General features: G+C 43.4%; 2 protein-coding genes across 2 annotated transcripts in view; both read left to right on the forward strand.

Moving 5' to 3' along the window:
* LOC125026973 overlaps positions 1-21,501 on the forward strand; it is a 26,305-nt gene extending 4,804 nt beyond the window's left edge. The window contains exons 4-9 of the mRNA XM_047615579.1: positions 2,523-2,655; positions 6,003-6,104; positions 15,549-15,692; positions 16,128-16,421; positions 17,125-17,253; positions 21,356-21,501. Of these exons, the coding sequence (XP_047471535.1) occupies positions 2,523-2,655; positions 6,003-6,104; positions 15,549-15,692; positions 16,128-16,421; positions 17,125-17,253; positions 21,356-21,501 (948 nt within the window). The remainder of the gene's footprint in view (positions 1-2,522; positions 2,656-6,002; positions 6,105-15,548; positions 15,693-16,127; positions 16,422-17,124; positions 17,254-21,355) is intronic.
* Positions 18,319-23,854, forward strand: part of LOC125027554 (degenerin-like protein unc-105) — a 10,674-nt gene continuing 5,138 nt past the window's right edge. Inside the window, exons 1-3 of the mRNA XM_047616649.1 lie at positions 18,319-18,458; positions 21,356-21,470; positions 23,537-23,704. Coding sequence (XP_047472605.1) covers positions 23,585-23,704 — 120 coding nt within the window. The 5' untranslated portion in view covers positions 18,319-18,458; positions 21,356-21,470; positions 23,537-23,584. The remainder of the gene's footprint in view (positions 18,459-21,355; positions 21,471-23,536; positions 23,705-23,854) is intronic.

Here is a 23,854-nt window from a genome sequence, read left to right on the forward strand (position 1 = left end):
GTTTTTTTTTTCTTTTTTTTTTTTGTTATATATACATAGAGAGATAAAAAACAACAACAATAGAACAAGAAAAATGACGAACAAATACATAGGAGGAATCATGTGGAGAGGGAGGGGGAGGGGGGGAGGGGGGAAGGGGAGGGGGAGGGAGGTAGATAGAGAAAAGCAGAAGGACAAAGAGAAGAAGGAGAAAGAGAAAGAGAAGAAGAAAGAGACAGGGAAAAAGAATTAGAAAGATCAATTGAAAAAAGAAAGAGAAAGAGAAGAAGAATGAGAAAAAGAAGAAGAGAAAGAGACGGTGAAAGAGGAAAATAAAGAGGAAAACAGAAAAATGAAGAGGAAAACAGAATAAAATAATAAGCAAGGAAATCAGACAAAAAAAAAAAAAAAAAAAAAAATGAGAGAAAAGTATAAACAGAAAAAGAGAAGCAGAAATTCAATAATAATTAAAAAAAAAACAAAAAAACCTATTAGCCTAGCAACAAAAACCGAAATAGCGTTACGTATAAATTTAAATTATTATCCTTTCACGTTAAAAACAAAAAACAAAAAACAAAAAAACAAAAAACAACAACAACAACTCATTAACAAGAGTCTTAGAGAAAATGTAAAAACAAAAAAAAAGTCTCAAATAATAATGAAGACACACATCAGACTGACAGAGAATCTAATTCGTGTTTGAGAAAATATCTATAATTATGATAATGGAAACGATAACAATTACCAGTCAGGATAAGTCTACGATAAATAGGTATAATTTAGATGATATACTGTTATTGTCTCTCAAGATATATGAATCCATTAGTTATTAGATATATTAGATATATAGATAAATTATATATTATAGTATTATATATTTCATAGTAGTTGTGTAGGTAATGGACTAACGGAAATAAAAAAAGTTCGTATTGACAAATATGTCTCAAATAAAACAAAACAAAACACGAATCAAACCAAAACGAAAGAAAGAGAATCGAAACGAAACGAAGGGAATCAAAACAAAACAAAATAAAACAAAACGGAACGTAAAACAAATGAAGTAAGTAAGCCGCAATCTCGCAGTAAAACAAACAAACGAACAAACAGCAACGAAAACTCACAAAACAAAAGAAAAACCAAAACAAAGCAGAACTAAACAAAACAAAACAAAAACAAAAAACAATCAAACATATCGGATATAAATATTCGTCGGCTAAATTAATATAGACACTGGATAATTAGATTAACCGAGATCTTACGAAAAAGAGATTCATTTTCGACGGAAAAGTTTAAATCCTTGAAATGAAAACAGACAAACACGAATTAGTGTCGGTTTAAAATAATAGGCGGTTTATTTTAAAATCTTGAAAACATCACGATTAGACAGATTATCCAGTGTGATGTTTGTAAGATATTTTGAATATCTATTTTTTGATCTAGGATTTGTAAGCATATTCTAGTGACTTTTTTTTTTTTTTTATATTCGCTCTCCCTGTAGGTTCCCGATGTTTTCGTTCTTCTATTATGTTTTGTTTTATTTCCTTTTAAATATTTTTTTTACATCACGTGTAGACAGGTTATCCAGTGTGATATTTATAAGATACTTTGAATATCTATTTTTTTTTCTTAATCTAGGAATTCAATCATATCCTAGTGACAAATTTTTATACTCGCTCTCCTTGTAAGTTCCCGCTGCTTTCTTTATCTTCATTATTTCTTGTATTTACTTCCTCTTTTTATTTTATTTTATTTCTTTCCTTTCACTTCTTCTTTTTAAACCTTTGTTTTTCTTTCCTTTTCTCTGCATTCTCTATGTATCTATTTTTACTTTGCTTACTTGTTTTTTTTTCCCAATCCTTGTTTCTCGTAAGATATGTTTTTTTTTTTGTTTACTCTTCTTTTCCATTTCTTTGTTTCTCGTAAGGTATATATATATATATATATATATATATATTTCTTGTTTACTTGTTTATCAATTTATTTCTCGTCAGGCATTCATAATTTGGTTTACTAATTTCTCACTGCTGTAGCTCAATTGTCGTGATGTTTATATTCAACAATGTGTGTATTCGTCATTTGTTTCTCTTAGAATGCGTAATTACTAATTGTTTGTTCTTTCCTCTCTTCCTCTCTCTCTCTCTCTCACTCTCCCTCCCTCCCTCCCTCCCTCCCTCCCTCCCTCCCTCTCCCCCCCCCTCTCTCTCTCTCTCTCCCTCCCTCCCTCCCTCCCTCCCTCCCTCCCTCCCTCTCTCTCTCTCTCTCTCTCTCTCCTCTCTCTCTCTCTCTCTCTCTCTCTCTCTCTCTCTCTCCCTCTCTCTCCTCTCCCTCCTCTCTCTCTCTCTCTCTCTCTCTCTCTCTCTCTCTCTCTCTCTCCCTCCCTCCCTCCCTCCCTCCCACCCTCCCTCCCTCCTCCCTTTCCTCCCTCCCTCCCTCCCTCCCTCCCTTCTCTCTCTCCTTCCTTCCCCCTTCCCCCTCGCCCCCCCTCCCTCTCCATCCCTTTCCATCTAACCCTTCCCCCCTCCCCCCCACACACTCCCCCACAGGTCGTCCACGAAACCATCACGGAATACCCAGCGATCACGGTCTGCAACCTGAATCCTTTCCCCTTGAAGGACTCGGTGCCTAAGGGCTCTGTGTGGGAGCATCTGGTGGAACTCGAGGCGGATTTTGATCAAGGTGAGAGGGGGAGAGGGAGAGGGAGAGGGGGGGTTGGAGGGGTAGGGGGAGAGGGAGGGGGAGAGGGAGAGTTGGAGGGGTATGGGGAGAGGGAGAGGGATAGGGAGGGTTGGAGGGGTAGGGGGAGAGGGAGAGGGAGAGGGAGGGCTGGAGGGGGAGAGGGAGAGGGAGAGGGAGGGGTAGGGGGAGAGGGAGGGGGAGAGGGAGAGGGAGGGGTAGGGGAAGGGGGAGAGGGAGGGGTAGGGGAAGGGGGAGAGGGAGGGCTGGAGGGGGAGAGGGAGAGAGAAGGATGGAGGGGAAGGGGGAGAGGGAGGGGGAGGGATGGAGGGGAAGGGGGAGAGGGAGAGGGAAGGCTGGAGGGGGAGAGGGAGACGGAGGGCTGGAGGGGGAGAGGGAGAGGGAGGGCTGGAGGGGAAGGGGAAGAGGAAGAGGGAGAGGGAGGGCTGGAAGGGGAGAGGGAGAGGGAGGGTTGGAGGGGAAGGGGGAGAGGGAGAGGGAGGGCTGGAGGGAGAGGGGGAGAGGGATAGGGAGGGCTGGAGGGGTAGGGGAAGGGGGAGAGGGAGGGCTGGAGGGGAAGGGGGAGAGGGAGAGAAAGAGGGAGAGGGAGGGCTGAAGGGGGGGGGGAGAGGGAGAGGGATGGCTGGAGGGGAAGAAGAGAGGGAGAGGGAGGGTGAGGCGTGGGGGAAGGAAGAACGTTAGAGGGATAGAGGGAGAGGAGATTGAGAGAGTTAGAGGGAGAGGGATAGAGAGGGGTGGTGTTGGGAAGAGGAAAGGGGTAGGAGGAAGAGGGGAAGGGAGAGGGCGAGGGGGAAAAGGATTTCCATCAAGGTCAGAGGGAGGGAAGGTCAGAGAGAGGGAGAGGAGGAGGGAGGGAGATGGAGGAGGGAGGGGGAGGAGGAGGGAGGGAGATGGAGGAGGGAGGGCGAGGAGGGGGGAGGGAGAGGAGGAGGGAGGGAGAGGAGGAGGGAGGGAGAGGAGGATGGAGGGAGATGGAGGAGGGAGGGAGAGGAGGAGGGAGGGAGAGGAGGAGGGAGGGAGAGGGAGGAGGGAGGGAGAGGAGGAGGGAGGGAGAGGAGGAGGGAGGGAGAGGAGGAGGGAGGGGGAGGAGGAGGGATGGAGATGGAGGAAGGAGGGAGAGGAGGAGGGAGGGAGAGGAGGAGGGATGGAGATGGAGGAGGGAGGGAGAGGAGGAGGGAGGGAGAGGAGGAGGGAGGGAGAGGAGGAGGGATGGAGATGGAGGAGGGAGGGAGAGGAGGAGGGAGGGAGAGGAGGAGGGAGAGAGAGGAGGGAGGGAGATGGAGGAGGGAGGGAGAGGAGGAGGGAGGGAGAGGAGGAGGGAGGGAGAGGAGGAGGGAGGAAGAGGAGGAGGGATGGAGATGGAGGAGGGAGGGAGAGGAGGAGGGAGGGAGAGGAGGAGGGAGGGAGAGGAGGATGGAGGGAGATGGAGGAGGGAGGGAGAGGAGGAGGGAGGGAGAGGAGGAGGGAGGGAGAGGAGGATGGAGGGAGAGGAGGAGGGAGGGAGAGGAGGAGGGAGGGAGATGGAGGAGGGAGGGAGAGGAGGAGGGAAGGAGAGGAGGAGGGAGGGAGAGGAGGATGGAGGGAGAGGAGGATGGAGGGAGATGGAGGAGGGAGGGAGAGGAGGAGGGAGGGAGAGGAGGAGGGAGGGAGAGGAGGGAGGGAGGGAGAGGAGGAGGGAGGGAGAGGAGGAGGGAGGGAGATGGAGGAGGGAGGGAGAGGAGGAGGGAGGGAGAGGAGGAGGGAGGGAGAGGAGGAGGGAGGGGGAGGAGGAGGGATGGAGATGGAGGAGGGAGGGAGAGGAGGAGGGAGGGAGAGGAGGAGGGAGGGAGAGGGTGGAGGGAGGGAGAGGAGGAGGGAGGGAGATGGAGGAGGGAGGGGGAGGAGGAGGGATGGAGATGGAGGAGGGAGGGAGAGGAGGAGGGAGGAAGAGGAGGAGGGATGGAGATGGAGGAGGGAGGGAGAGGAGGAGGGAGGGAGAGGAGGAGGGAGGGAGAGGAGGAGGGATGGAGATGGAGGAGGGAGGGAGAGGAGGAGGGAAGGAGAGGAGGAGGGAGGGAGAGGAGGATGGAGGGAGAGGAGGATGGAGGGAGATGGAGGAGGGAGGGAGAGGAGGAGGGAGGGAGAGGAGGAGGGAGGGAGAGGAGGAGGGAGGGAGAGGAGGAGGGAGGGAGAGGAGGGAGGGAGAGGAGGGAGGGAGATGGAGGAGGGAGGGAGAGGAGGAGGGAGGGAGGGGAGGAGGGAGGGAGAGGAGGAGGGAAGGGGAGGAGGAGGGACGGAGATGGAGGAGGGAGGGAGAGGAGGAGGGAGGGAGAGGAGGAGGGATGGAGAAGGAGGAGGGAGGGAGAGGAGGAGGGAGGGAGATGGAGGAGGGAGGGAGAGGAGGAGGGAGGGAGAGGAGGAGGGAGGGAGATGAAGGAGGGAGGGAGATGGAGGAGGGAGGGAAAGGAGGAGGCAGGGAGATGGAGGAGGGAGGGAGATGGAGGAGGGAGGGAGATGAAGGAGGGAGGGAGATGGAGGAGGGAGGGAGATGGAGGAGGGAGGGAGAGGAGGAGGGAGGGAGAGGAGGAGGGAGGGAGAGGAGGAGGAGGGAGGGAGATGAAGGAGGGAGGGAGAGGAGGAGGGATGGTGAAACAAACAAACAACCAACCAGACCAACAGACGAACCAAGCGAAAACAAACAAACGAATCAACCGAAAACGAACAAACAAACAACCAACCAGCCCAACAGACGAACCAACCGAAAACAAACAAACGAATCAACCGAAAACGAACAAACAAACAGACAACCAGACGAACCAACCGAAAACAACCAAACAAAAACAACCAAACAAAAACAACCAAACCAAAACAACCAACCAGACCACCAGACTAACCAACCGAACAAAACAAACAAACTAAACAACCAAACAACCAACCAACCAGACCACCAGACGAACGCACCCGAAAACAACCAAAACAGCCAAACAAAAACAAACCAAACAAAAACAACCAAACCAAACAACAAAACAACCAGACCATCAGACGAACCACCCGAAAACAACAACAACAAAAAAAAACAACAACAACCAAACCAAAACAACCAAACCAAAACAACCAACCAACCAACCAGACCACCAAACGAACCACCCGAAAACAACCAAAACCACCAAACAAAACAACCAAACAAACCAAACCAAAACAACCAGACCACCAGACGAACCACCCAAAAACAACCAAAACAGCCAAACCAAACCAACCAAACCAAACCAAAACAACCAGACCACCAGACGAACCACCCGAACGCCCCCGCCCAGCCCGTCCTGACCCTGCCCGCGTCCCTCCTTCGACAGCCAGATCGTGCGACGGCCTCGGCTTCAGCACGCACCTCGGGGCCAGCGGCGTTGCGGACTACTTCGCGGACGACTACGGCGACTACGAGAGATACTACGACGGTGAGGCTGGTGGGCGGAGTTTTGTTTGGGGTTTGATTTATTTGGGGGATGAGTGTTTTTTTGTTTTGTTTTTGTTTTTTGTTTTGTTTTTGTTTGGTTACGATTTTTTTTGTTTCTGTTTATGATTTTTTTTGTTTTTGTTTATGATTTTTTTGTTTTTGTTTATTTTTTTTTGGTTTAAGATTTTTTTTGTTTTTGTTTATGATTTGTTTTTCTTTTTTTGTTTATGATTTTCTTTTATTTATTTTTTTTATTTATGATTTTCTTTTATTTTCTTTGTTTCTTTGTTTTTGTTATTTCTTACTTCATTATTTAATTTATTATTATCTATTTCTTTTTTTTAATTTATTTCCTGTTTTAATAATCTATCTATTTATTATTTTATTTATTTATTCATTTCTTTCTCATTTTATTTATTCCTTTATTATTCTATATTATTTGTTTATATATTTATCATTTTATTTATTCATTATCTATTTAGGAATAAATAAGTAGATAGATAGATAAGCAGATATATAGATATGCGTTTGTTGCTGTATATATGCATTTCCTTGTGTGTATAGGTGAATAAATTAAACGGACAGATAGATAAATAGATAGACAGATAGATAATTAGATAGATAGATTAATAGATAGGCAGATAGATAAATAGATATACATATAGATAAATAGATATACATATAGATAAATAGATAGACATATAGATGAATAGATAGACATATATATAAATAGACAGCCAGATAGATACATAGATAGACAGATAGATACATAGATAGACAGATAGATGAATAGATAGACATATAGATAAATAGATAGACAGATAAATAGATAGACAGACAGATAAATAGATAGACATAGATAAATAGATGGACAGATAAATAAATAGACATATAGATAAATAGATAGACAGATATACTTGTGTTATTGTGTATGGGCATATCCACTTGAGTCTATAAGGTGTATAACCCAGACCGAGGCAATCAAACCCATTTACCCGAGGGAGCCACATAACACCTCAGCATACAGCATGCCGGCCACATGGTCATTAATCGATGCGACGAAACAGCCACATAGTTGACGAAAAAGGGGAGGCTATTCATTTATTACAAAGACACAATAAAAAATAAATTGTAAGAGGAAGGAGGAATGGCTTAATTAATCGTGTAATTTGACTGTAAGGCTGAAATAGTAACTGTGCGTGATTCGCGTGTTTGACGGCCCTGACTTAGATAGATAGATAAATAGATAGATAAATGTGCGTTTGTTGCAGCGTGTAACTAGACAGACAGATAGATAAATAGATTGGTAAATATGCGTTTTTGAGAATGACTAGACAGATAGATAGATAAATAGATAGACAGATATGCGTTTTTGTGAATGACTAGACAGACAGATAGATAAATAGATAGACAGATATGCGTTTTTGCGAATGACAAGACAGATAGATAGATAAATAGATAGACAGATATGCGTTTTTGTGAATGACTAGACAGACAGATAGATAAATAGATTGGTAAATATGCGTTTTTGCGAATGACAAGACAGACAGATAGATAAATAGATAGACAGATATGCGTTTTTGTGAATGACTAGACAGATAGATAAATCGAAAGATAGATATGCGTTTTTGAGAATGACTAGACAGACAGATAGATAAATAGATAGATAGATATGCGTCTGTTGCAGTGACATAGATAAGTTGGCTTACGTTAGTCTCAAATTTATTGTCTTCCTCATTTTGTGTACATAAACTCACGCAAATTACACCCTTACGCTTTTTTTTATAAGTACTTTAGCTTCACTGTACATGTAAACACGACTATATTTGCGAAAGTGTGTGTACCTGTTTTCTAATGACTTATTTGATGATATACGGGTATAAAAGAGGAAATATTGACATCACGTATACTATCCACGGACGCACACGCATACATAAACAAACACAATCACGCATGTATACGCACACACACACACACACCTCCCCTACAACACTCACCTATACCCTCCACCCCCCTCACCTCACCCTCACTCCTCTCCTCTCACCCCCCCTCCCCTCCCCTCACCCCCTATACACAAACTCTCCCCTCACCTCCCTACCCCTACCCCCACTCCCCTCATCTCATCCCCCCTCCCCTCACCTCACCCCCCACACACAAACTCTCCCCTCACCCCCCACCCCTACCCCCCCCTCCCCTCACCTCACCCCCCACACAAAACTCTCCCCTCACTCCCTAACCCTACCCCCACTCCCCTCATCTCACCCCCCCTCCACTCACCCCCTACACACAAACTCTCCCCTCACCCCCCTCCCCCCCGCCCACCCCTCCCCACCCCTCACCCCCCCACCCCCACCCCTACTCCCCTCCCCTCCCCTCACCCCCCCCCCCACCCCCACTCCCCTCATCTCACCCCCCTCCCCTCACCTCACCCCCCCACCCCCAGCCCCCATACACGCGAACGACAAATAGCGAGTCTTTCCTTAATTAGGCCCGTTGTCGGTGGCTCTCTTTCCTACTGAGAGAGCGTAACAACGACAATAAAAAAAAAACAAAGACAGGAATAAGAATAAGAGTAAGAATAAGAATCAAGAACAACAACAACAACAACAGAAATAGAAATAAAAACAACAACAAGGACAGGTACAAGAATAAGAGAAAGAATAGGAATTAAGAACAAGGATAAATTAAATGAACAGCAGATACACGAACAAGAACGAGAAAAGTAGCGACAACAACAACAACAACAACAACAACAACAACAACAACAACAAAGAGAGACAGAAATGGAACGGAATTTGTCGAATCGGATTTAAAAGTAGGTGATTGGGTAACGAGACCAAAGCTTTTAAAACATTTAAGACATTTATTATAAAATGGTCTTGTATGACGGGGGCAATAGCAACAATAACAACAACAATAACAACAATAATAACAACAATAACAAAATATTCCCGTCATATGTGTTATAGAATGGTTTTATACACACATACACACACACACACACACACACACACACACACACACACACACACACACACACACACACACACATATATATATATATAATATGTATGAATATGTATTTATGTATATATATGTATATATGTGTATGTATGTATCTATTCATTTTTTTTTTTTCTTAGGTTTATTTACACAACATTGAGAAATAACAGCGGTCAGTAGGTAATCAGAGTACACGCTATTCTCTCGACAGTTAATATATTTTTTTTCATTTTTTTTCGTATTTTTATCCTTTTCTTTGTTCTTATTCTCTCTGTCATTTTCATTCTTATTCTTATTCTTATTCTTATTTTGATTTTTATTCTTAATTTTATCTGCATTTTCATTCTTATTCTGTATTTTCATAATTATTCTGATTCTAAATTCCTATTACTCTTCATTTTTCTGTTCCTCCTTTTCTTTCTCTTTTTTCTGCTTTTCCTCCTTTTATTTCTTTTTCTACTTCTTCCTCTCCTTCTCTGTCTTTATCTCCCTCTTTCTTTTTCTCTTTTTCTTCCTCTCTTTCTTTTCTCTTTCTCTTTCTCCTTCTCCTTCTCCTTCTCTTTCTCTTTTCTTCTTCTCTTTCTCCTCCCCCTCCTTTTCTTTCTTTTTCTGCTTCTCCTTCTCTTTCTCTGTCTCTTTCTTCCCCTTTCGTTTTCTCTTTCTCTTTCTCTTTCTCTTTCTCCTTTTTTTCCTCTCTTTCTTTTCTCTTTTTCTTCCTCTCTTTCTTTTCTCTTTCTCTTTCTCCTTCTCCTTCTCCTTCTCTTTCTCTTTTCTTCTTCTCTTTCTCCTCCCCCTCCTTTTCTTTCTTTTTCTGCTTCTCCTTCTCTTTCTCTGTCTCTTTCTTCCTCTTTCGTTTTCTCTTTCTCTTTCTCTTTCTCCTTTTTTTCCTCTCTTTCTTTTCTCTTTTTCTTCCTCTCTTTCTTTTCTCTTTCTCTTTCTCCTTCTCCTTCTCCTTCTCTTTCTCTTATTTCTTCTCTTTCTCCTCCCCCTCCTTTTCTTTCTTTTTCTGCTTCTCCTTCTCTTTCTCTGTCTCTTTCTTCCTCTTTCGTTTTCTCTTTCTCTTTATCTTTCTCCATTTTTTCCTCTCTTTCTTTTCTCTTTCTCTTTCTCCTTCTCCTTCTCTTTCTCTTTCTCCTTCTCCTTCTCTTCCTCCTCCTTTATCTACCTCCTTTTTCCTTATGATTTTTTTTCTTCATTTTTTCAGTTACAAAAATAACGATAATATAAATTAATGATAATGATAAAAAGGATAAGAATAAGAGCAAAAATAAAATAAAATGAGCATAATAATAATGAGAATGTAGAGTAAGAATAATAAGGAAAATATAGAATAATGATAGTAATGATAATATAAAATATGAATGGGAATGCAAATAAGAAAAATAATAAATATGAAAATAAGGATAAGAATGAGAATGAGAATAAATAATAAATAATAATAATAATAATAATAATAATAATAATGATAATGATAATAATAATAATAATAATAATTAGAATGATAATATAGACTAAGAACAAGAATGAGAATAATACTAATATAGTGTAAGGACAAATAATAAAAAAGAATATTGAATAAAAATATAGAACGAGAATAAGAAAGCTAAAAATAAGAGGAATTCCCTCTGCCAAAATCCCAGCTACCCCCCCCCCCTCCGCTAACCCCCCCCCGCTACTCACCCCCCCCACGACCCCCCCGCTACTCACCCCCCCGGCTACCCCTCTCGCTACTCACCCCCCCGGCTACCCCCTCGCTACTCACCCCCCCCGCTACCCCTCTCGCTACTCACCCCCTCCCCGCTACCCCCTCGCTACTCACCCCCCCGGCTACCCCTCTCGCTACTCACCCCCCCAGGCTACCCCCTCGCTACTCACCCCCCCCGCTACCCCCTCGCTACTCACCCCCCCCCCCTCCTTCTGCTAGGACCCGGGGCTCTGCTATATAGGTCAGCAGATGCGGCACTCGAGACGGAGTCAAGTGGGCTGATGGGTGGAGGGGAGGGATAGAGAGGGATAGAGAGGGATAGAGAGGGATAGAGAGGAGGGAGGAGAGGGCAAGAGAGGAGGGGAAGTCGGAGGGAGGAGAGGGGAAGAGAGGGATAGAGAGGGGAAGAGAGGGGAAGAGAGGAGGGGAAGTCGGAGGGAGGGGAGGGGAAGAAAGGGAAGGGAAGGAGAGAGAGGGAGGAGGGGGGAAGAGGGAGGGAGGAGAGGAGAAGAGAGGGAAGGAAAGGAGAGAGAGGGAGGAGGGGGGGAGAGGGAGGGAGGAGAGGGGAAGAGAGGGAAGGAAAGGAGAGAGAGGGAGGAGGGGGGGAGATGGAGGGAGGAGAGGGGAAGAGAGGGAAGGAAAGGAGAGAGAGGGAGGAGGGGGGGAGATGGAGGGAGGAGAGGGGAAGAGAGGGAAGGAAAGGAGAGAGAGGGAGGAGGGGGGAAGAGGGAGGGAGGGAAGGAGAGGGGAAGAGAGGGAGAGAGAGGGAAGAGAGGAGGGGAAGTCGGAGGGAGGAGAGGGGAAGAGAGGGAAGGAAAGGAGAGAGAGGGAGGAGGGGGGAAGAGGGAGGGAGGAGAGGGGAAGAGAGGGAAGAGGGAGGGATAAAGAGGGATAGAGAGGGGAAGAGAGGGGAAGAGAGGAGGGGAAGTCGGAGGGAGGAGAGGGGAAGAGAGGGAAGGAAAGGAGAGAGAGGGAGGAGGGGGGAAGAGGGAGGGAGGAGAGGGGAAGAAAGGGAAGGGAAGGAGGAAGGGAGGAGAGGGGAAGAGAGGGAGGTGAGGGAAGGAAGGGAGAGAGAGGGAGAAGGGGGGAAGAGGGAGGGAGGAAAGGAGGAGAGGGAGGGAGGAGAGGGGAAGAGAAGGAAGGAAGGGAGGAAGGGAAGTGGGGGGTAGAGAAGAAGGGGAAGGGAAGAGAGAGAAGAAAGGAGGCCCTGGGTAAGGCAAAGTTGGAGGAAGGAGAGAGAGAGAAGAAACAAGATGACAGGAGAGAGGAAGAGAATTATCGATAATGAGGAAGAGAGGAAGGGAGAGGATGGTCTTACGAAAGGGAGAGAGAGGGGGAGGGAAGAGGTAGATGACCCGGGTGAGAGAAGGGAGCGTAAAGAAGAAGGAAGTAGGGAGCCAGAAGGAGGGATAGGGAGATGGAATTGAGGTAACTAGGGAGCCAGAGGGAGGCAAAGGGAGGGGTAAGGAAGGGGTCCTAGGGATAGGGAGGGTGATGGAGAAAGTGAGAGGGAGAGGGAGGGGGGATTTGGAGGGAGAGGGAGATGGTGAGGGAGGGGGAGGGGGAGGGAGAGGGAGAGGGTGAGGGAGCGGGATAGGGAGGGTGATGGAGAAGGTGAGAGGGAGAGGGAGGGGGGATTTGGAGGGAGAGGGAGATGGTGAGGGAGGGAGAAGGTGAGAGGGAGAGGGAGGGGGGTTAGGGAGGGAGAGGGAGAGGGTGAGGGAGGGAGAAGGTGAGAGGGAGGGTGAGGGAGAGGAAGAGGGAGAGAGAGGGAGAGGGAGGGTGAGGGAGAGAGTGAGGGAATGAGAGGGAGAGGGAGAGGGAGGGGGAGGGAGAGGGAGAGGGAGGGAGAAGGAGAGTGAGGGAGAGAGTGAGAGAGGGAGAGGGAGAGGGAAGGCACTAAGGACGGGAAAAGGAGGGAGGTAATTAAATAAATTGAAAATCAATCAATAACTAGAATGGATAATTTGTTAGTTACTCAGTACAAAGTAAAAGAACAAAGGAATAAACGTTGCTATAATAAAAAAAAAAGAACAAAGAAAACGGGAAACGATAGAACAACAACAAAAACAACAACAAAAAAATCGGACGTTACAAAGCATTCCTTGTCTCGAGCAAGAAATGTCTCTGCGGAAAGACATTTGGCAATGGGAAATGATCAAGATTGACCCAAAAATAATTTCAGAAGAGGCAGCCTCCTGAAGTCGACGCTCGGTTCACCTGCGCGCTCTCTGATTGGCTGATTTCCAGATGACGTCACGAACTAATGAAGTCAACCGCTGGCACAAAAGAATTTCACAGCTGGGATTTTCGAGATGAAATTGTGCTGGCGGTGATGTTTAAGATAGTAAAAGATAATAATTATGACAATGTTAATAATGACAATAGCAAGGGTGATCATGAGAATAATAGTAATAATGATGAATATAATCGTCATCCTCACCAACAACAACAATATTTCAATACTAATCATGACAACAGTATATCACAACAATAATGACAGCAATAGGCCAGTAACATAAACAAATACCAATTAACTGATATCCCACTAAGAAGAGACAAAAAAACAAAGCAAAAAAACAAAAAACAAAAGCAAAAAAAAAAGCGACAATGGCTTCTCTCTGAGTCTTATCTCTAAATCAGCTGATAATACGAAAGATATTGTCAACAGGACACGTTTTTTCCTCTAAATGTTTAGTAGACACGAAAGGAAGGAGGAGAGGGAAGAGAGAAGAAGGGGGGGGGGGGGGGAGGGGATGAGAGGGAGGGATGGGGAAAGAAAGAGGAAAGAGTAAGGGAAGGGGAAGAGACGGAGGAAAAGGAAGAGAGGAAAAGGAAGGGGAAGAGAGAGAAAAGAGGAGAAGAGGAGGAGGAAGAAGGAAATACAGGGGAATGGGGGAAGAGAAAGGGGAAAGAAAGAGGAAAGAGTAAGAAAAAAGGGAGGGGCCCGGGGAAAGGAAGTGAGGGGAAAAAAGAAAGGAGAAGAGAGAGGAAAGAGAAGAGAAGAGGAGAAAGAGGAAGGAAATACAGGGGGAAAGGGGGAAGAGAAGGAGGAGGAGGGAAAGAGTAAGGAGAGGGGAAGGGATGGAGAAGAGAGGAAGGGAGAGAGGAGAAGAAAGAGAAAGAGAGAGAGAGTAGAGAAAAGAGAGAGAGTAGAGAGAAGAGAAGGAGGAGTGTGGAAGGGAGGAAGGAAGAGAGGGAGAAAAGGGAAGAGAAGGAGAAATGGGGAAAGAGAGGGAGAAAGGAGAGGATAGAGGATAATCTGTCATTATCCATTATTTATCTTTATCCAATTGCCTATTATCCACTCTCTGTACACGCACGGACCAATTATTCTTAAATTAGCCATTATTTCTTATCTGTACTTCACGCATGCTACTATTCAATCACCCATTATCTGTGACAAGTTAATATCTTTTTATCCATTACCCATCATTTTCACCCTCCTATTTGATCACCTATTACCCATTATCTGTACCCATGAGACAAGTTTTTATTTAATTACCCATTATCCATTATATGTATTAACAAGTCCCTGTTCAGTTTACCCATTAGTATTAATTTATGCATCATCTGTACACTCCTAATGAATTACCCATTACCTATTACCCATTAAGTTTCTATTCAATTACTGGTTCTGTAAGACAATTTAGTATTTACCGATGATTGCCCATTATCTGTACCCTCCTATTTAATTACCCATTACCCATTATCTGTTAATCTTTCAAAATTCATTACTTTATGTAACACTTTAGAGACCAGTTCATGTTTTAATTACCCATTTAACTATCTATTATCTGTTAGTATTTAAACACTCCTTACCCATTACCCAAGAGGTAATATTTAATTACCCAATATCCATTACTATTCAGTTACCCGTTAATTACCCATGAATCATTATATGCACCCCTTAAGAGACGAGTGTCTATTTAATTGCCCATTACCCATTATCTGTATCCTAAGTTCCTCTTTAGCTACTCACTATCCATTACCCGTTATGTAAGATGAATTAGTATTTAATTACCCCATTACCCATTATGTGTACCCTTAGAGAGAAGTTTCTATTCCTATAATTACCAATTTAATTACCTATTACCCATTATCTTTTAGTATTTCAAGTGTCATTACATATTCCTATTCAACTACCAATTACCCATTTTGTAAGACAGATTAGTATTTAATTACCCATTACGTTATGTAAGAAAATTTATATGCACCCCATTAGTGACAAGTTCCTAGATAATCATACATTTAATTACCCATTACGTTATGTAAGAAAAATTATATGCACCCCATTAGTGACAAGTTCCTATATAATCATACATTTAATTACCCATTATCCATTATCTGTTAGTATTTCAAGATTAAATGCCCATTACCTGTACCGCTTTAGAGCTATTCCAATTTAATTAAACATTTAATTACCCATTATTAGTAGTATTTCAAAATTTACCTGTACCCCTTTAGTTTCTATCTAATCACTCATTTGAATACCCATTATCTAATCACCCGTTTAAATACCCATTATCTAATCACCCATTTAAATACCCATTATCTAATCACCCATCTAAATACCCATTATCTAATCACCCATCTAAATACCCAATATCTAAATACCCATTATCTAATCCCATCTAAATAACCCATTATCTATTAGTAACCATTTAAATACCCATTATCTAATCATCCATTTGAATACCCATTATCTATTAGTACCCATTACCTGTACCCCTTTAGACGGATACAACGAATCGACCTTTGACGGCGGATCGAAGCGGCGCCGACGGTCGACTCTCTCCTTCAGCGATTTCGAGGACCTACTCGATGACCTCGACCCTCGCCCTTTCGACCTGATGGAGGCCCCGAAGGAAAGAAGGAAGGGTGAGTGTCGCCGGGTTTTTTTTTTTTTTTTCCCTGTGCGTGTTCGTTGTGTGTGTGTTTTTTTTTTTTTTTGGGGGGGGGGGTTGAAGGGGTGTTATGTCTGTATGTTTGTTTGTATATTTTGTCTTTGTTTCTGTCTGTCTGTCTCTGTTTATCTTTCTCTCTTTTTCTCTCTCTCTCTCTCTGACTCTCTCTCTCTCTCTCTCTCTCTCTCTCTCTCTCTCTCTCTCTCTCTCTCTCTCTCTCTCTCTCTCTCTCTCTCTCTTTTCTACCCTTTTTCTCTCTCACGATTTCTCTGTCTCTTTCTCTCTATCTTTCTCTTTCTCTCTCATTCCCTTTTTATATGTTTCTTTGTTTATGTGCTGAGTTCCTCTCTCTATCCTAATTCCCCGAACTAAGCATCGCCACAAGTTCCACCTTCGCGTTCCGTTACAGCGAGATCCACGGCCACTGAACAAGGCACTGGGGGATCGAGCAGCCAGGGTGGAGCGGAGGGTGGAGCGGATAGTGGAACGGATGGTGGAACGGATGGTGGAGCGGAGGGTGAGGGCGAGGACGACGAGGATCCGGGAATGAGCGGACCAGGGTCAGCTCGGTCCCTCTCGAAGGAGGAGGTGATGGCCGTTCGCATCTCCTGCAGCAAGTACTATCGGCTCCTGAAGAAGATCAGTGAAATCCGCAGCGACACGGAGAGCATCGGGACAGAGGACGTTCCCGAGTGTAAAATGAGGGGTTGCAAAACCACGGAAAGCAATAACGCGCGCAACCACACCACACACACCACACACACACACACAACACACACACACACACACAGAGGAGAAAAGAGGGGGAAAGAGAGGAGAGTTAGATAGCTTAATAGATAGTTTAGATAGATAGATTGATAGAAGAGGAGAGAGAGAGAGAGAGGGAGAGAAGAGGAGAGGGAGAGGGGAAAAGGGGAGTGGGGGAGAGGGAGAGAGAAAGGGGGGAGAGGGAGAGAGGAAAAGGAGGGGAGAGAAGAGAGAGAGAGAGAAGAGGGAGAGAGAGAGAGGAAGAGAAAGACCCCCCCCCAAAGAGGAAAAGAAAAGAAGAGGAGAGAGGAAAGAGAGGGAGAAAGAAAGAGAGGGACAGAAAGAGGAAAGGGGAAAAAAGAAAAAGGGGAAAGGGGAAAGAGAAAAAAAGAAAAAGAGGAGAAAGAGAAGAGGAAAGAGAAAGAGGGCGAGAAAAAGGGGAAAGAGAAAGAGAGAGAGACAGACTAGTAGGTTGACATAAAGATATACAGAAATATAGAAAGATTGGCTGACACCGTCGTTATAACCACACAATATTCACGCAAACAACCATGTTACCACCGTGTCTGAGTTGGCTTATAAGGACAAAACTATACCATAAAAAACCCTGGCTACCGAATCACTAAATTCAATTTAAATGAATTTATTTTCGCCCACAGAAAACTTCCACGAACAAGTCAGGTGGAGCCATATTTGTCAGGTGGAGGTAATTGACGATAACTTCGGAAGTTACACCTATTACTTGCGCGTGAGTGGAAGGGCAAGGGACAGTTCTGAGCTAGACTTAGGTAAACAGGGCACACCTGCATAATCAGCTGCTGAGGACCGGTGCCTCACACTGTGTTTGCTGATTTGTGTATATTTTGTCATATCTTAGTTTGGGTTTGAGTGTTTGTACACACACAAACCCCCACACCCCACACCCCCCCACACACACACACACACACAAAAACACACCAACAAACAAAAAATTAAATGGTGTGTGTTTTTGTGTGTGTGTGTGTGTGTGTGTGGTGTGTGTGTGTGTTGTGTGTGTGGTGTGTGTGTGTATGTATGTCATTTATGTGTCGTATGTGTATGACGATGTGTGTCAAGGGGCATACAAAGTCCTTTTCTTCCCCGGTACACGAGGGCAAAGGTCGGGACTTATTTGCTCGCCGACCTGCCAGTTCTGCGGCCCGCTGGACCCAAGTGGGTGGACCCGTTCAGTCGACATGTGCCTTTGACTCTGGCTTGGGATTAGCAATGCATTAGAGTAAAGAGAGATTGACTCTGGCTTCGGCTTAGGAACGTATTAGAGTAAAGGGAGATTGATTCTGGCTTGGGCTTAGGAACGTTTAAAAAAGGCTGGGGTTTGGGGTTCGGTTTAGAAAGTTTGAGAAAAAAGGGAAATTTGGGTCTGGTTGGGGGGTTAGTACGGTTTAGTTTAGTAGATATGGTATTTCCGTATGGTACTTCACAATTCGTTCCTAATAATGTGGTAAGATGAGTTTCTATAACTGTATTACTGATGAAGTAATGATTTTACTGTTAATGATGATGGGAGCTAGTTTTGTAATGATATGTATTTAAAAATATGATAACTGCTCATGTACCAATAGATTTATACAAATATACTATGATATAACAGCGCCCTTCAAACGTATCCTTTCTAAACCCCTATTCCCCCCCCCCCCCCAACACACACTACATAACAAAACCTTTTCACCAAATCATTTCACCCTCCCCCCCACCCTCCTCCTCCTCCTCCCCTACTTTCAGATATCCCCCACGGGGCACGAACCTTAAACCTCCCTGCAGAAGTGAAAGGGAAGAAGATATATAAATGGAGATATCCGGGCAGGATGTTTGAGAAGGAAAAGTTTACACAGCAGATTTCAGCGACGTGACGGGCCGATTTACGCCTTCTTCCGAGGAACTTAGAGAGTTCGCTGGTTCCGTCAAGAATTTCTTCGTCTCCTGTAGCTTTCGATGGCTGGCCGTGCTTCTATACGTAAATATATATTCACACGTACATAGGTGAATAATACACGTACAGGCATGCCTGGATACATACACGTACATACATGCTTGGATATATATACGTACATAAACGCCTGGATACATATATGTACATGTACACGTGGATACATAACACGTATATACACACGTGGATACCTAAACGTACATACACTTGAGAATACATACACGCACATACACGTGAGATTATATACACGTACATCCACGTGAGAATACATACACGTGGGAATAAATACACGTGAGTATACATACACATACATACACGCGTAGACACGTGGACATATATATACACACGCAGATATATACACATGCTCAAGTTTTACTGATTACGTGCACATTACATCTACACGTATGTACACATACATATGAATATATGTGTATATATATGTATATATATGTATATGTATATATATATATGTTTATATATGTATATGTATATATATACATATATACATATATATGTATATATATGTGTGTATAAATATCATATGCACACACACACACACACACACACACAACACACCCCCAAAAAAAAAAAAAAAAAGGGGGGGGGGTTTTTTGGGGTTTTGGGGGTTTTAAAATTTTTTTTTTTTTTTTTTTTTCTTTAAAAAGGGGGGAAAGGGGTTTTTTCCCCCCCCCTTTTTTTCCCCCCAAACCCCCCCCAAAATTTAAATTTTTCCCCCCCCCCGGGGGCCCCCCCCCTTTTTCCCCCCCAATTTTAAAACCCCCTTTTTTTTGGGTTAAAAAATTTGGGAAAAAAATTTTTTTTTTTAAAAAAAATTTTTTTTTCCCCCTTTTTTTTTTTTTAAAAAAAAATTTTTTTTTTTAAAATTTTAAAATTTTTTTAAAACTGGGGGTTTGGGGTTTTTAAAAAATTTTTTCCCTTTTTGGGTTTTTTTTTTTTTTTTTCCCCTTTTTTTTTTTTAAAAATTTTTGGGTTTTTTTTTTTTTTTTTAAAAGTTTTTTTAAAGGGGGTTTTTTTTTTTTTATTTTAATTTTTTTTTTTTGATAAAATTTTCCTTTTTTTTTAAAATTTTTTTTTTTTACCCCTTTTTTTTTTTTTTAAAAAAACCCCCCCCCCCCCCAAACCAAAAAACCCCCTTTTTAAAAATTTTTTTTTTACCCTTTTCCCTTTCCCCCCCCCCAAAAAAAGGGCCCAAATTTTCCCCTTTTAAAAAAAAAGGGGGGGGTTTTTTTTAAAAAAAAAACCCCCAAAAAGGGGGGGTTTTTTTTTCGGGGGCCAAAGGGGGCCTTTTTCCCCCAAAATTTTTTTTTTTTTTTTCCGGGTTTTTTTAAAAAAAAAAACAATTTTTTTTTGTAAAAGGGGGGGAAAAAAAAAAAAAAGGTTTTTTTTTCCCAAAAAACCCCCTTTCCCCTGTGTTGTCAAACCCAGGCCCCTTCGGGGTCCCCCCCTTTTCTCTTCCCTTCCCACCAATCCTTCCCAACCCCGAAACCCCCAAAATCCCCACCCGAGCCCCAAAGAACGTGTCCCCCCCAAAATTCTTTCCCCCTCTTTGCAATTTGTTTCAGCCACCTACCCCTTTGGGATTGTTCGTTAACTTTCTTAATTTTTGCCCTTTCCAGCTTATCCTCACCATTTTTTTTAAGAACCCCTTTTTCCAAATTTGCTGTACCCTTTCTCTTTGCTTCTTTATTCATTGCCCACCCAATTGCCCCAATACGCTTTAATGGTAATAGATTTTGAATTTTGATTATAGTCTGGAGGGTGATGTTGCGGTCTACCCAATTTTTATGGGGTTTTAAAAACAGTTCTTTGCCTTTCCCTTTTTTTTTGATCAAATTTTTTCCCTCGCATTTTCCCATTTTCTGTGATTTAGTTCCCAGTTCCTTGTACTTTTAAATTTTTTTTCAAAACCCCGTGTCGTCGTGTTGACCTTTAGATGTGGGGTTTTTTTTTCCTTTTCCTTCCCCTTTTATAAACCATACCTTGTCTTCTTAGCTTTAAATTTCCCTTTCCCTTTTTATTCTTCACGTAGTTTTTCAAACTTCCCTTTTTAAAACTTTGTAAACCTTCTGCTTTTCCCCCCCGCGACCCAAAAAAAGTGCCCGTCCGATTTTCTGAAAATTTTTAAATTTTTTTTTTTACCATTGTTTGAAAATCCCTTTTTTTTAAAAGTAATCCCTCTTTCAAGTATTCATTTAGTTTTGAAAAAAAAAAGGGGTTGTTTTAGTAAAAAACCCAAAACGCTTTTCCCCTCTTAATGTGGTCTTTTTTCAAAAGTTGTCATTGACGCGTACTTGTGCTGGTTGACCCCCGTTTTGGGTTTTTCAACAATTTTCTTTCTTTTTTGGCTTTTCCAAACTTTTTTAATTTATAGACATCATTTTTCCCATGCATTATCTGTAAAAGGGTTTTTGTAAAATAAATAAAACCACAAACAGTGTCTTCTTTTTTCTGTGCCTTTCCCCTTTCTGTTTTGTCCTAAGTAAAAAAATTTCCTTCTTTGTTCCTTTCCCTTTTTCGAAAACCAAATTTTGGGGATTCCAAGATATTTTTCAATGCGGTTACTAATGTAATGCGGTTATTAATGCAATAGAGTAAATATTTTGAAATGTAAGGAATGAAGCTAATTGTCCGGAAATTGTTGAAGTCTTATGCCTTTTGTGTGTTTGGTAAAGTAATGAAAATAACTCCTCTTTAAAGTCATCTGGAATAATTTCTGATTGGTAAATCTGATTAATGAGTTTTATGATTGTAGATATGCACACACACACACACACACACACACACACACACACACACACACACACACACACAACACACACGCACATTACTCTTCTTGCTCTACCAAAGACGACTATAAGCCTATACCCACAACTAACCCCCGCCACCTTCGTCTGCGCCTGCAGGAACTTCTGGTCGTGGCCCAGCGATCGCTTTGGGAGCTGCTACACCTTCAACAACCGGCGTCAAGTCAAGGGCGGTTTTCGAGAGCCCAGGAAGACGTATTCTGTCGGTCCTGGGGTTAGTTAGTGGTCCCCTGAGGGTACTTTAGTCTGTTGATACTGTATATATATATATTATTTATATATATATATTATATATATTTATATTATATATGTGTGTGTGTGTGTTTTTTTGTGTATGTTGTAGTGTGTGTGTGTGTGTATGTGTGTAATATATATTTTTTGTTTTTGTTTTTGTTTTTGCTTTTTCGTGTTTTTTGTATCCGTGTTTATTCTTTTTCCTTTTTATCTTCGTATTTAAGCTGTTAATTTTATTTATATTTTCTTATTGGTTTTAGTCTTATTTTTTTTTTTCATTATCTTTTTTATTGCTTTATCTTTTTATCTGCATTTTTCTGTAGATTTTTTTTTATATGTTTATGTTTTTATTTTGTATCTTATTTTTTTTATCTTCTTATCTATCTTTTTACTTGTGTTTATTTGCTTATTAAAAAAATCCTTTTCTGTTTTCTGTCTTCGTCTTTTATCTTCGTTTATTTCTTTTTATCCTATGTTTTATTTATCTGATTATCTTCGCTTATCCTTTATTTATGTCAACCTAATCTTTATTTTTTATCTACAGTTATTATGCCTCATTATGTTTTTTTCTTCGCAACTTTTTCGCTTTTATTCTCTAATAGTAGGCAATGTTTATGGGGCTATGCCTTCAGACGGGGAGTGGGGGAGAGAGAGAGAGAGAGAGAGCAGAGAGAGAGAGAGAGAGAGAGAGGAGAGACTGGAGAGAGAGAGAAAAGAGAAAAGAGAGAAGAGTAAAAAAGAGAAAGAAAAAGAGAAAAAGAAGAAAAAGAAAAGAAGGAAAAGAAAATAGAAAAAGAAAAGAAAAGAAAAAGAAAGGGGGGAAGAAGGAGAGAAGGAAATGGAAGAAATACAGAATGGGGTAAAAACTGGAAAGAAGTCAGCGAAAAAATAGAGAGAGAGAGAGCGGGAAAGAGAGAGCTAGAGCGCGAAGCAGCATCGAGCTCTCTCGTATCCAAGAAATAAATGATAATTAAGGTAAGTAAAATACGAGAAACTACCCTCGTCCTCACCGCCATACATAACGATAACAATATCTACTGATTTCCCCCCTCTCTCCTTCCTCCCCCAAAAAAGAAAACTCCCAAAAAAAAATCAAAAAACCAACGAACACAACCACCTCTATACTCTTCTCCTTCTGCTCTCTCTCTTCTCTCGCGCTCTCTCTATCTCTAGCTCTATCCCCCCCTCTCTACTCTCTCTCTCTCTCCACTCCTCACATCCCCATCACTCTCGATTCATATCACTTCCCTCTCTTCTCTCTCTCTTTCTCTCCTCTCTCTCTCTCTCTCCCTCCCCTTCCCCCCCCTCTCCCTCCTTTCCTATCCTCCTCCCTCCCTCCCTACCCCCTCCCCTCCTCTTCCTTCCTTCCCCCACCCTCTCTCTTCTCTCTCCCCTCTCTCTCTCTCCTCTCTCTCTCTCCTCTCTCTCTCTTCTCCTCTCTCTCTCCTCTCTTCCTCTCTCCCTCCTCTTCTTCTCCCTCCTCCTCCCTCCTCTCCCTCCCTCCTCCTTCCTCCCCCCCCTCCTCTCTCCTTCCTCCCCCCCCCCTTCTCTCTCTCTCTCTCTCTCTCTCTCTCTCTCTCTCTCTCTCTCCTCTCTCTCTCTCTCTCCTCTCTCCTCTCTCCCTCTTCCTCTCCCTCCCTCCCTTCCTCCCTCCTTCCTTCCCTCCCTCCCTCCCTCCGCTCCTTCCCTCCCTCCCTCCCCTCCCTCTCTCCTTCCTCCCCCCCCCCTCTCTCTCTCTCTCTCTCTCTCTCTCTCTCTCTCTCTCTCTCTCTCTCTCTCTCTCTCTCTCCCTCCCCCCCTCCCTCCCTCCATCGTCCTCCTGAATTCTATGAAAGTTCCTCCTCCTCCTTGACCCTTAGAGCGGACTCTCTCTTTTATCTCTTTATCTATCCATCCATCTATTACATCTATCTATCCATCTATCCATCTATCCATTTCTCTCTTTCTCTCTGTGACTCTTAGAGCGGACTCTCTCTTAATCTCTGTCTCTTTATCTATCCACCCATCTATTACATCCATCTATCCATCTATCCATCTATCCCACAGAGCGGACTGCGGCTCACCCTCAACATCAACGCCTCCAACTACCTGGCGATGTTGTCCCCCGAGATCGGCCTTCGAGTAGTCGTCCACGATCCAAGGGTCATCCCCTTCCCCGAGGACGAGGGCTTCAACATCCCCGCCGGCGTCAGCACCTCCGTCAGCATAAAGCAGGTGAGGGCGGAAGAGGTGGCTGTTTGTGGAAGGGGTCATTTTTTTTGGTTTCTTTCTTAACGAGATAACGAGAGAGAGAGAGAGAGAGAGAGAGAGAGAGAGAGAGAGAGAGAGAGAGAGAGAGAGAGAGAGAGAGAGAGAGAGAGAGAA

Source organism: Penaeus chinensis, chromosome 7, assembly GCF_019202785.1.
Source record: "Penaeus chinensis breed Huanghai No. 1 chromosome 7, ASM1920278v2, whole genome shotgun sequence".
Classification (NCBI taxonomy): domain Eukaryota; kingdom Metazoa; phylum Arthropoda; class Malacostraca; order Decapoda; family Penaeidae; genus Penaeus; species Penaeus chinensis.